At 30.8% G+C, this 12,922-nt stretch overlaps 1 protein-coding gene and 1 non-coding gene across 2 annotated transcripts; both read right to left on the bottom strand.

Moving 5' to 3' along the window:
- Positions 1-261: 261 nt before the first annotated feature.
- Positions 262-334, bottom strand: TRNAK-UUU (transfer RNA lysine (anticodon UUU)). Its single transcript has one exon. It is a non-coding gene; the product is annotated as a tRNA-Lys (tRNA).
- Positions 335-2,996: 2,662 nt separating this feature from the next.
- Positions 2,997-8,325, bottom strand: LOC109800271 (upstream activation factor subunit UAF30). Its single transcript, XM_020361048.2, has 6 exons — positions 7,808-8,325; positions 6,047-6,164; positions 5,704-5,878; positions 5,189-5,245; positions 4,657-4,835; positions 2,997-3,386 (listed from the first exon to the last, which is right to left on the bottom strand). Exons 1-6 carry the CDS (start codon positions 8,110-8,112, stop codon positions 3,261-3,263), a joined length of 960 nt encoding a protein of 319 aa, XP_020216637.1. The 5' UTR covers positions 8,113-8,325; the 3' UTR covers positions 2,997-3,260.
- Positions 8,326-12,922: the final 4,597 nt, after the last annotated feature.

Genomic DNA, 12,922 nt, shown 5'->3' with positions numbered 1-12,922 from the left:
CCGTTAGTTAATATGCACACTTATAAAAACATATGGTTACTTCAAATAATATATGTATTAAAAAAATCGGATTTGGGTTCAGAGTATATGAATTAAAAAAAAAAAAAAAAACTTTATTAAAATGTTAATGTCATTGTTTTCCCGAATTTTCTCATATGCTAGTGGGTATTGCCGTATTGTAATGGGCCTCCTCTATGCCCATATCCTTACTTTTTGTATTGGGCTTTCAAGCCTCTTATAAAAGGTGTCTGGACCAAAAAACGCCGTCTGTGGGAATCGAACCCACGACCACGTGGTTAAAAGCCACGCGCTCTACCAGCTGAGCTAAGACGGCTAGTTAATATATAAATTAGTTGTAATTAATATATTTTATTAAAGAACGTTAAATTAAAATTTTATTAGTTAACCCATCTGTGGGAATTCACGTCAGTTAAAAACCACATGTTCTACCTGAGGTAAAACGGCTATAACCAAATGAAAATCAAACCCTTAATTACTTTGATTTTTTTTTTCCCATAATTTTTCAAAAACGTGCTATAACCAAATGAAAATATGAAGAAAAAAAAACATGTAAATGTTGAAATTAATGAATCAATCGAAATACCTATTACCGTTTCTTTTAGGTTCAACTTGAATTTTAATTAATTAAAATTTATATAATTTTACTAAATTGTTTATTTGATTATAAAAAAGAATGGAAATTTCATAAAGGAAAAATTTAAGAAAAATTAATAATAGAACTTATAATTTCAATTGGACAAATAATTTATTTAAAATTTTATTTAACCAGTTCTTATGTATCAAGGATTTATTGAATAAATAATTTACTTAAAATCTTGTTCAATAAACTATTATCTAATAAGATCTTATGTTATAATTATTTAAAATTTAATAAATTATTACATTTGAAGATATATATTCATAAACACTTATATAATTTTAAAATGTTCAAATGTACTATTTAAACATTTATGAGATGTTATCTCATTTAAAAAATTTAAAATTAAAAATTGATTGAAAATAAAATAAAAATATAAAAAGTAACTAAATAGATTTTAAAAATGACATAATACATCACAATAATATTAAAAAAGATAATAATAAATACTAGTTACCAGTCATATAAGTTTAGTTTATAATATATATAAAAGTGATAACCTGACTTCATATATAATTTATTTAGAACGATTTTATTTTTAAATTTTTAAATAATAAAAAAAAAATTTTAAAATTAATTATCCTTGTAAATTTAAGATTTAAATTCAATCTTGAAATTTGAGAATCAGATGCAACACCAGTTGATTTAACAAATATTAGCAATTTTTTAACACACTTTTAAATAAAACATAAACATATAGAGTGTCTGGATCTTACTAGTAAAAAAACAAAAACAAAAATAAAATGAAATCAATACATGATTAAATATTAAGAACCATAAATTTTAAAAATTCTTATTATTTGTACATATTTTCTAGACGATTTCACCCTTAAATTTTGAAATAATAAAAAATGATATTTAAAATTAACTATCATTCCAAACTCAATATTTAAACTCAAGACCTTGAAGTTAGAGAATCAAATGCAACATTAGTTGATACAATAAATATTGATAATTTTTAAACACCTTTTTAAATTAAATATGGAGACACAAATTTGACCTCAATAGTTAAAAAAATAATAATAATAATAAAATATGAGAAATCAATACATGATTAAACATAAAGAACCATAAATTTTTAAAAATTAAAAATCAATTCTATATATTGTATAAAATTATGATTAAATAATTGTATATATAAAGGTTGTTGCAAATAAGAAAGTTCTACAAGAAAATAATAACTATTGATAATAACCATTAGATTAAAATAAATAGCTCAAATTAAAAGATTATAAACTAAATTACCATGTATTGTCACCATTATATACTAAAAGAATGAAGAAAAAAAAATGGTGACAACATTTAAATTAGAATATTTCTCGATAAGTTCTCGCATAAGATAAGTAATAAATTATATTGGAAAAGTTGTCAAAATAAGTTCAAAATATTTTATGAGCTACTCATAAGATTTTTTTATAAGTTTGTTCAAATACTCCCATAAAAACATATAAAATAAGATAAATACAAAATAAATTATTCATAAACACTTTTAAATGAGACCTATGTAAGAAAAAAGAAGTACAAGTAATAATAGACATCCCAAAATCAATTTCGGAGTCCAATTTTTCTTCCAAAAGACATTAGTTTATGGAATAATCATTTATCACTCAAAATAACCGATTAAATTATTTTTGGTTGATTTCCAAATTTATAAAGAACAATAATCAATTATCCATTTAAATAATCTATTATTTCGATAAAAAAAACATTATATATTATTTTTCACACTCAGAATAGAAAGAGAACCTTTATTTTTGTGATATTACTTTCAAAAATACTATTTGAAACGTTTATATTTGCAAAAAGAGGTTTAAAACCCTTTGTGAGAACCTCAAAAAAAAAATTTAAGAATTGAGTCGATCATCATCATCGTGAAGTTATAGGATAAATTACATTAGTTTGATTCAAAAAGAGCAACTTGTTGAGTAAATAAAACCAAACAAATCGCCTGGCACGGGAGAACTTGGGGTTGGAGAGAACATGAGAGGAGGGTTGAGGGCAGGAACCTGTTTATTCAAGTATAGCTATATGAAACAATAAATAGCAAACAGAGAAATTCAAAGAGTCTTGTTATACCAGTAAAATCTTGTTATGTCCATAAAAGTCAATGAACCATAGAACCAATCAATCTTAAAGAGGATTGGATTTGACCATTTGGTCATAAACTCCAATTTGGATGTTTCTTTTCATTCAACTTGATGGCATAATAATTATTAAGGTTTCCCTAAATAGACTGCAAATTCTAAATTTTTGCTCGATCGAATTATAATTACATTTGCTTTCTTCATACAAATATCAGTATTGTCTCCTATATTTTGCAAAATGATCCAGTAGAATATGAAGTCAACATTGTGCTTGCATCATCAGGAATCAAATATACAAAATTTTCAACTGCCTGATGGCAAAACAGGATAATATAAAACAAAATAAAAGGTCACATAACATTAAAATCTTCGAGTAAAATTACTGAAAATCTGTCATTTTACTAATTTCTATCCCTCCTGTTCCTGCCAACAGGATACAAAAAACCTTATAAAACTAACTTGATAAACAAAATTCCCCAACCTTCCCATGCTTGACCGAATAACCATGTGCAAGCAACTCACTGCTCTGTCTTTATAAAATGAGGAGCGAGCAATTTTGTAACGGTGAAGCCAATGAAGGAGTCGACATCAAAGAGTTCTTTCAGCTTCTCGTCACATATTATTTTCCTCTTGTCAGAAGGATCCTTCACAAAGCATTCAGAAATTTAACCGGTGTTTTAGCTAACATGAACTAGACAGAATAAAGACAAACAAAGTTCAGTAATACAGCTTAAAGGTAGCCAGCATGGTCCACACTTCGAGCTCAAACCCAAAGGGCTCTTGCATGATGGGGGGCACGTTAAAACTATAATGAAGCCATTAATGAGCTTTCACCCAACAGCTTATAAGCTTTTGGGAGAGTTGATGATTGAGAAATTCATCATAAGAAAATGAGTACCATTTATGGTTAAGAAAGAATAATCATAATGATAAAATAAAAGATCAAAGAAAGAACCTGAACAACATTGTTTTGACTAATTTAAATATTTTGGTCTCTTATAATTTCTGTACATAGCTGGTAATAAGATAATGGTTGTGGAAGGTTGACAATCTAATATGAAACCTGTGGTGTGAGTAGCACCTACCTTCACTACCTTGTAGTAGAAAAAAAAATTAAAGAGTGAAGATGAAATTAGGTGAAGATTCACAATTCATGTAAACATGATGCATAAATTGTACATTGTCAACTAAATTTCATCTTTATCCCCAACACCCCTTCCATTTTCACTCTAAGTATGCCCACAGAATAAGTTACGAAATTCTACCAGTTTCTTCATATGCAATGGGAATGTATTTATTTTAATGCTGGTGGACAAAATGTACTCTGAAAAACTGAAAAATATGTATTGATTAATAATAAGGGTATTTATGTAAGACACAAACAGAGGAGTAGAAAGTATAATAGGTCAGATGGCACCAATTTTGTGTCAAGGAGAGTTGGAACTTGGAAGAGAAATGAGAAAAGAGACCAACCAGATAAGAATAGAAACGCATTCACAGTCAGAGGACCATTAGAATTAAAGTCAAAGGTTGGCATGGAAAAGTCAAAGGCTTCCAGAAAAGTCAAAGTTCCAATGGAATTGCTTGTGGGGAGTTGGATATTTTATGATTGGGTTACAGCTAATTTGAAAACAACTGTACATCTTAGAATGATTTTTCACATTACCACATACAACACAAGCTAGTTATAATCAGAATAGTTTATTGCTTGAGATGCACCATCGGAAACTGATATTATAACTCTGGCGTAGGCTGTAGTGTAGCTGATGTTATTTTATTTGACCAAAATGTTTGATAGTTTGAATTGAATTGGAATTTTTCAAGCTTTTCACATGGCCATTACCACTAATGCAGAGAGACAAAGCAGAGTATATTCATCCAATGAACCAATGACAATTTAGAGCAATGACAAACCTGAAGGTTGTTTCCTTTAATGTAATCCCACATTCTTTTTATGACATCAGTTCTTGATAACTCACTTTCTCCAGTACCAAGGAAATTTACAAGGGCATCGGATAGTTGACGAGGAGTACAAAAACCTGATTGCCCTCCTCCCTTCTGCCGTTTTTCCTTTCTTTTTGGCTCATCCGAATCTGTCATAAAGGTAGGTTATAGATGCACTATGCTATAAGTAATTACTTTGACTAGTCAATACATATGAACAGTAACATTAAAACTACGGCCACATACTGTAATTTTCCCTAAAACAAAAAAAGTTTATCCAGTTATGTGTGTTCAAATGATTCCAATATGAATACATACACAAATGATTTCTTGCTTTTTTTTCCCAATAAATTAAAAAGGAATATTATGAATACTGAAAATATAAATAAAAATATGTAAACAGGTGAAAATGCAGGAAAAAAAGAGTTTATAACTGGCAAGGAAGAGACTGTGATCAGGTAGACAAATAATATAGAACATTAACTGAAATAATTATTCATACCATCATCTCTCTCTTGCTTCTTCTGCTTTTCCTTTGGTGTGGGCTTCACCTGGACAACTATATCAAGAGATACAAATTTTAAACATTATTTTTTTTGTCAATTATCTACAAAATATTGACTAGAAGAATGAAACAGGGAAGCAAAAGTCTGCAGTCTCATCAAGTAAACGTTAACAATCAGTACAATGGATACATTATAAATCCATAGGAGTTCTTTCTCAATGTAAACATAAGTAAAGGGGTCTGCTGCACAAAGCAGTAGTATAATTTTATCATGCCTAATATTGGGACCCAAAAATATACTTTGACAAGAAACTCTCGAAAATGAAACTTCACAATTTCAAGGTGCTAAGAATCCTGACAATCACAATAATAAGGCACCTAGAGGTATTTAAAAGAAGATTAGGTGTTTGGTCTAAAAAATACAATGAAAATAAACAATCTAAAAAAAATATTTAGCATCCTATTTGGAAACAATGTAATACTAATAAGGAAGGGTAAGGTTAGGACCATACCATCATCTGAATCCAATGGCCAGATATGCTTTGACAATGCTTTATTCATTTGGAACATGTTGATGGAATTGACATTAAAAATGGCACGCAATTGCTCATCACAAATTATATTCCGTCTATTGTTGGCATCTTGCAAATTTTTCTCCCTAATGTAGGCCCATAATCTCTTTACAACCTAAGACCAACATTATAAATGGATGCTATAAGACCAGAAACAGAATTACATCATATACACACTTTTAAAGAAATTGTAGGTAACCTTGACCAGTAGCACTATAGTAATATATCTTCTTAACTACCCTTTTTTCATCAAAAACAGATGAAAAAGAAAAAGAATGTATACCTCAGTCCTGGCCATTTCTGGAGCTCCAATGAATTCTTGTAGTTGTGGAGACAGGCTACATAATTTGCAAAAACCACCACCTCTTTTCTTTACTACTTCATCACCTAACTTGTTAGATCTGAAACACAAGATGAAACAGTAGCTAATAAGGGCATCACCAATGGAAAATATTTACAGCTAGGTTGTTAGATTTATGAGATTTTGCCTTATTTGAATTTTGAATAAATTTTTTATAGGATTCATTATTGTTATCTTTTATATTTCGTTTTTAGTTAGTTAATGTAATTTCAACAAATAAGGTTGTTAGTAAATGAGATTTGTTAGGAATTTTAAATTGATTATAAGTCTATGCATAGGCATTATCTTCTATAAATTTTAATGATAATTTTTCATCTTAGTTTTAATTTCAGTTTGTCTGCAAGTCCAATTTCTCGATATTTTTCACAGTATATCTCCAACATAGGTACTTGTATATATTAACATGTAGCATCATAATTAGAATCAGAATATTGACACATGCTATACAGAAAATTTTCATGAGTGCTTTAGAAACATTTTTTGAGAATGGATTAGTGTCATGGCTCCAGAACTAAGCAAATTAATAGTTGCTTGAAGATAATAGTCCAAGAAAAACCTTGTACTGCAGTTAAGTGTATATTTTTTTACTTTTGGACTAAAGACAAGCCAAGGCCAATGGTCTGGATAGAGTTACACTGACAATAAGATCATGCTTGCTTCAAAAAATAAATTGGAAGACAGGCAATGTGCAAATGTAATGAGATAATGTTTTACATGATTTTCTTTTTGTTAATCTGCAGTTGGGGAAGGAAATAACTTGACTTGGAGGCTGTACTAACTTAAAAAGGCTGTACTAACTTAACCTGTGGATCAATTCTCCTGCTAAAGCAATTGTGTAAGTATCAACATTTCACTTCAGGGATCCAACCATAGTAACAATTAGTAAAAGTGACTAACTATATATTAAGAGGGATTGGAACATTCCATTGTGTGATCAAAAGTTTTCCAGGGAATTTCTTGCTGAAGCAAGCAACTGCCTAGAAATAAGTCAGATGACAGAAAGATTCACTTCAAAATCAACAATTACAAAAAGGAGGGGATAGGGGGATAAAACAAAGCCTGAATCCACAATAATGGAACATGTACACTGAACTGCTAAATTGATTGCACTGCAACTTGTCTAGTGTTTATGGAATGTTTCTATAATATTCACAAATGCAGATAGGCCAAACAAAATTATAATTCGATCTGTCATCGGCATTACCGTAGAAGAAAGCATGCTTAACGAGATTATATTGTTAGGCAAAGCAACGAATAAGAGCATTAAAAAATGCTAAAACTGAACACTTTTGGTTCATGTAAACCTGCAAGGCAAGTAACCTCGTCACTATCTTCAAAAGCACACAATTTTTATAGAGAAAACCAATAGAGCACAACGTAGCATAGTCCCGGAGTGGACCCCAATCGTTCCAAATAACACAAAGCCATGTGCCTGTGTCATCACACAACAATCAAATGTATTTTTTTTTAAAGAAAAGATAGAAAACCCCAAAATATAACATTCGGCGATGACGCCATCGATTGCAAAATGGCAGGGAATCTACGCTGCGAGTAACTGTCAATGAAATTCGATGTATCCTGACACGAAGCATCAAAAAAATTGAAAGAAAAAACGCAATGTTTGTTTTTAATCGAAAGGGAATCAATGAGTAAAAGGTGAAAAAAAGAAGAAAAAAGACTAACCCTGCTTTATTCTTGTTCCCATTCTTGACTTGCTTGGGTTTATCTTCCTCTTCGTCCTCGGCGTTGTCGTCTTCTTCGGTTTCTTCCTTGGAATCGGAGGGGTTGACGGCGTCGTCGTCGTTTTGGTTGTGTTCGGTCTGGAGGAAGAGGTCGACCTGTTCCCTGATGAATGACTTTCGGTCGGACAAATCGATTCCGAAATCGTGCTCCAACTGGCGGCGGACGGTGGCGGTGGTGGTGGTGTTGAGGTCGGAGCTCCGGAGGAACTCGCGGAGGCGGAGGATGAGTTCAGATTCGGAGACCATGTGGGTGGGTAGTTAACCAAACCAATGGACGAGTTGGGTTCCAGCGGTGACTCACCCTCTGACTCAGTCACTGCGCAAGAGAAAAAGGAATACCTCGGCTGGGGACACAAGTGGAAATAAATTAGCCTTAGCACACATAAAAAACTTCTCTCTCTCTTTCTCTCTATCTGCTTCCCTTGCCCGTTTCTCGTTACTCGTTAAGTTAAGGAATAAGGTGGAGCAGTTGCCACATGCCAGCGCCACACGTGCCCCTTCTTCCTTCTTCTTCTTTTTTTTATTTATCCATCAATTACTATATTACTTATGTCAATTAATCTCCCTATATTTTTCTTCCTAACTCTATTAAAACACATTTTTTCAACAGTCAATTTTTTTATTAAATGAAAATTATTCAATTTTTTTATGGTATACTTTTTTTTTAAGAGAGAAAATATAGTATACTTTAAAAGACAAAAAAAAATTATGTACTATCATATATTAAATTATCATAAATGAATCTTTACCTAATAGCGGGTCTAATCCTAAGTGTATCCTCATTAGATGGATTATCAAAATAAAGCTTTAAGTAAAAACACCCTGAAAACTTGTATTTAAGTTTTGACTAACAATGAAGTATTTGTTTATTTTTATAAGTTAGTAAGTAACATAAGAATATATGTTAAAAAAATCATAATTAATATAATTTTAGAGGTATAAATATCTTATCAAATCTCTTAATTCAATAGTTATAAAATTCATTGACATGGAGAATTAATTTAGTATTCTTAAATTTTATTCTTTCTTATATTAAAATTTTAAAATAATATTTGATTACAGAAGTCACGGTTATAAAATATAAATTAATTTTTAATTATTAATTTTGAGCTATTATGTCTATAAAAAATACGAATATTTTTTTATTAATTCCTTTATGAAATAAATAATAAAATTGAAATTGAGTCTATTTGGATGAATTAATAAAGGGAGAATTATAAAAATGAACCACTTGAATCCGACTCACTACGTAAAGTTGCACATATTTTTGGATCCGAGTGAGTCAAAGTCTCGCATGTTTAAAAATCAATTTAAATTTAAAATTATAATTAAGAAAAAAAACTACATATTTTGATGTATATAAAAAAGAATCTGTAAATATAACTTTTTTTTCAACCATAATTAAATTCAACTAAACTGGACACACATAAAATCCTTATTGTAATGCGTCTTTTTCCATTGCAACTTGCTGCAGGCTATGATGAACAAAATTTTCAATCTATAAAAAGCACAACGTGACCAGAAAAAAGAAAAGAAATATTGGGGGAAAAAAAAGAGAGGTGAAGATGCAGAAGAAAAAAGACAAGACAAATCCATTCTTTATTTTGTAGATTGACTCTTTTAAAGTGAAGAAAAAAATACTTTTAATGTAACGACCCACCGTAGTTGTTACACTATAAAATAACACTACACACTACTGAAAAATATATACTAGAATAATATAATAAAATATTTACAACACAAGTTGTTAATCAAGCAACCAACAACAACTAGTTATATATAACCAAAATATGCTACTATAAGGTAGCCTACAAAAAAAAATTCATCTCCAAGCACTTCCTGTGGCCTCTAGCAACTATCTCCCAGTCTATCTCTGCCATGCTCCCATACAACGTATGATCATCGCAGTCCAAACCACATGGAAACATGCAAGGGTAAACTAGAGACAATAAACAACTCATAATAATTTAATATGCAATACAACAACTATATAATCAACTTCGCATCTGACACATAAGACAAACAACGTATATATTATACATCTTAACATCATTTCAACTTGATTCCACATATCAACGTTGTATCAACACTTCAACGCAACTATTGTATAAACCATTGGAATAGTTATCATATTCATCGTAACAACAACCAACACATGTATTACACATCTCTCAACAACACATGTTTAAAAGCAACTTTCAACATAACAACACTATCATCATCCTCAACAAGATCAACATACAATACAATCATAACTTAACAACACAACAACATATATACGACTTATATCAACAACAAATCAACTCATCAATAATTTATGCGTTGTCACGCATTTTAACTCGGAGATCTCCAACAACTGAGATTGAGCAATCTAGGTGGCATAAACCCTACCGAATCTAGCGTTTGACCTATCTCAACCAGGTCAGGTATAGGACATCGTTAGGAACTCCGAAGAGAACCAGGTATAGACAACAATAGGCGATTGCTTAGGTGTGTCACTTAGACTCGGAGGTCCAGTACTACTTTGAAGACAAAAGGGTTTGGGTATAAGCCTACTATTGTACACGTGTGCCTCGACCTTGCCCACACACGGGATCAACTAAGTCCTAGAGGAGAACAACACAACGTCCACTCTAAGGGACAACTTTCCAAGGAGGGTTTTTCAACAAATTGGGTTCTTAGAACACCACAACTATCTCAATCCACACAATGGGATGAGCAACTTTGAAAACATCTCCCCTAATCTTAGTGATCAACAACTCATCATCACAGCTTAATCAACTTACAACTCAACAGCACAGCTTAACTCAACAACTTAAACAACGTACAACTTTTCAACTCATCATCTCAATCAACTTTCAACTTAAACAACATGGTATATCAGCACAACAACTCATCAACGCTATTTAACAACACATTTTAACAACACAACATCTCATTTCAACTTTAAACAGCACAATCAACTCAACAGCTTATTAGCTCAACTCATAATTTACAACTCAATCATCATAAAATAATATTTTTCAACACATGGCACAACATACAACTTTATAGCAACATACAGCTCTTTTCTAACAACTTAACAACATAGTCTACTAATAACATCTATATAAATCACACACATCTACACACTTCACACCATGCTTCTCACAACTCACAATATTATCACATGCACTTCACAACTTTCAACTATATCATCTCATCATATTTCACAACATAAACATGTCAACACATAACATATAGCAACTTTATCAACTTAATTTCAATATGCTTCAACAATATCATAGATCAACACACAACTTGTAAACAACTTCACTATACTCAACATGCATCTCTTCATTTCACTTTCTACTCACCATACATCTCAATGTAATTATATAACTCCATATGAGTTCCTAAACTCCCATACAACCAAACAACATACAATCTAACTTTCCTTACCTGAAGATTGACTCAGAATAGCCAAGAACTTGAGAAGAAGTAGAATTTCCTTTCCGAAACTCAACCCGAAACTTCAATCCACCCAAAGCAAGCATCTTAGTCCAGAGTCATTCTCTCTAAAACATCTATAAAAATCTCTCATTCTCCTCAACTGCACAACCACTATTTATAGAAGTCTGAAGTGGCCAGAACGACTCGTTCTAAATCTGGAACGGCCCGTTATGGGCTCCTTCATCATATGTAAAATTCACATGCAGAACGACCCGTTCTAAAACCATAACGACCCGTTCTGGCACGTCTAGAACGACCCGTTCTGGAGTTGGATTTAACTCACAATGACCATTTTGGAACGCCCCGTTCCAATCCAAGATTCATAGGCCTATTTAGTAGTTTAGAACGGCTCGTTCCAGTTTGAGAACGCCCGTTCCGAGCTAATAAATCACCCATGGCCTTCTAAAATACTTACTACGTTACATTTAAAGTTTAATAATTATTAATTAAAAATTTAACGATAAATAAATATAATAAAAATAAATATATATTTATATAATATAATTTAAAAATAATTATAATATTTTTTAAATTTTTTAATTAATAATTATTATCACACTTTATTTTTTAAAATGAAATCTCTTCCCATTATTTATTTTAGAGGAGTAAAATCCTCATTTTATATGTGTATTAAAGGGTTGTTAATATAACTGTACGGCCATGGATTCATATAACCGTGGAATTTAGCTAGTATATGCTTTTTTTTTTTACAAGGAGTTTAGCGAATTTGTTTTTAGGTTAATTGGTTAGTAGGCATGGCAACGGGGGGCGGGGCGGGTTTTACGTTCCCCGCCTCCGTTCTCGCAAATTTAAACTGTCCCCGCCCCGTCTCGATACCCGTTGAGGATAAAATTTGGGTTTCTATCCCAGTCTTTGGTGGGGTTCGGGTTTCCCCGCCCTCGCTCCTATTTTTTTTTCTCTTTTAAATAAATATGAACAATTTAAAAAAAAAGTAAAATAATATAAATTTTTACATATAAATATTTATAATTTTAATTTATATATATATAAATAATTTTTTAATTATATTATTAAGCGAGGCGGGGTAGGTATGGGGGCGGGGTGGGTATGGGGGCGGGGTGAGTATTAACATCTACACCCCCGATTTCATCAATCGGGAAAAACCCGAACCCGATAAACATGAATTTTCCCCATCTAAATCGGAACGGGTTCGGGCGGGTGCCCACGAGGACAGGTTAGATTGCCATGCCTACTGATTAGTGGATAATTGTGCTTAATAGAATTTATTTTTAACTAGTTGTTCAGTATGTGAACGTTGATGTTAAAATTTTATTATATATAATTAAAACTTAATAATAAATTATATATAAATAAATACTATGTATAAATATAAAATTATATTTAAAATTTGAAAAATAAATATTTTTAATTTTTAAATACGTAAATTGTATTTTAAATTTATGATAAGTAATTTATATTATAATATAAGATTATTTTATTTATTAACAAATTATTTTAAAATATTAAAATTTACTTTATAAATAATTATGATAAATAAAAATTAAATTAGATATATAATTAAAATAATTTATAATTGTTTTTG

Source organism: Cajanus cajan, chromosome 11 (assembly GCF_000230855.2).
Source record: "Cajanus cajan strain Asha chromosome 11, NIPB_CcT2T_4, whole genome shotgun sequence".
NCBI lineage: Eukaryota > Viridiplantae > Streptophyta > Magnoliopsida > Fabales > Fabaceae > Cajanus > Cajanus cajan.
Note: the sequence above shows the minus strand (reverse complement) of the source record. Positions and strands in the feature narration are given on the sequence as shown.

Excerpts from the sequence above, each read along its gene's own strand:
- LOC109800271 (XM_020361048.2), bottom strand. The coding sequence starts at position 8,112 with ATGGTCTCCGAATCTGAACTCATCCTCCGCCTCCGCGAGTTCCTCCGG. Across the intron at positions 5,246-5,703 it reads GCCATTGGATTCAGATGATG|TTGTCCAGGTGAAGCCCACA; the intron begins GTATGGTCCTAA and ends CTCTTGATATAG. Across the intron at positions 4,836-5,188 it reads GAAGCAAGAGAGAGATGATG|ATTCGGATGAGCCAAAAAGA; the intron begins GTATGAATAATT and ends CCTTTATGACAG.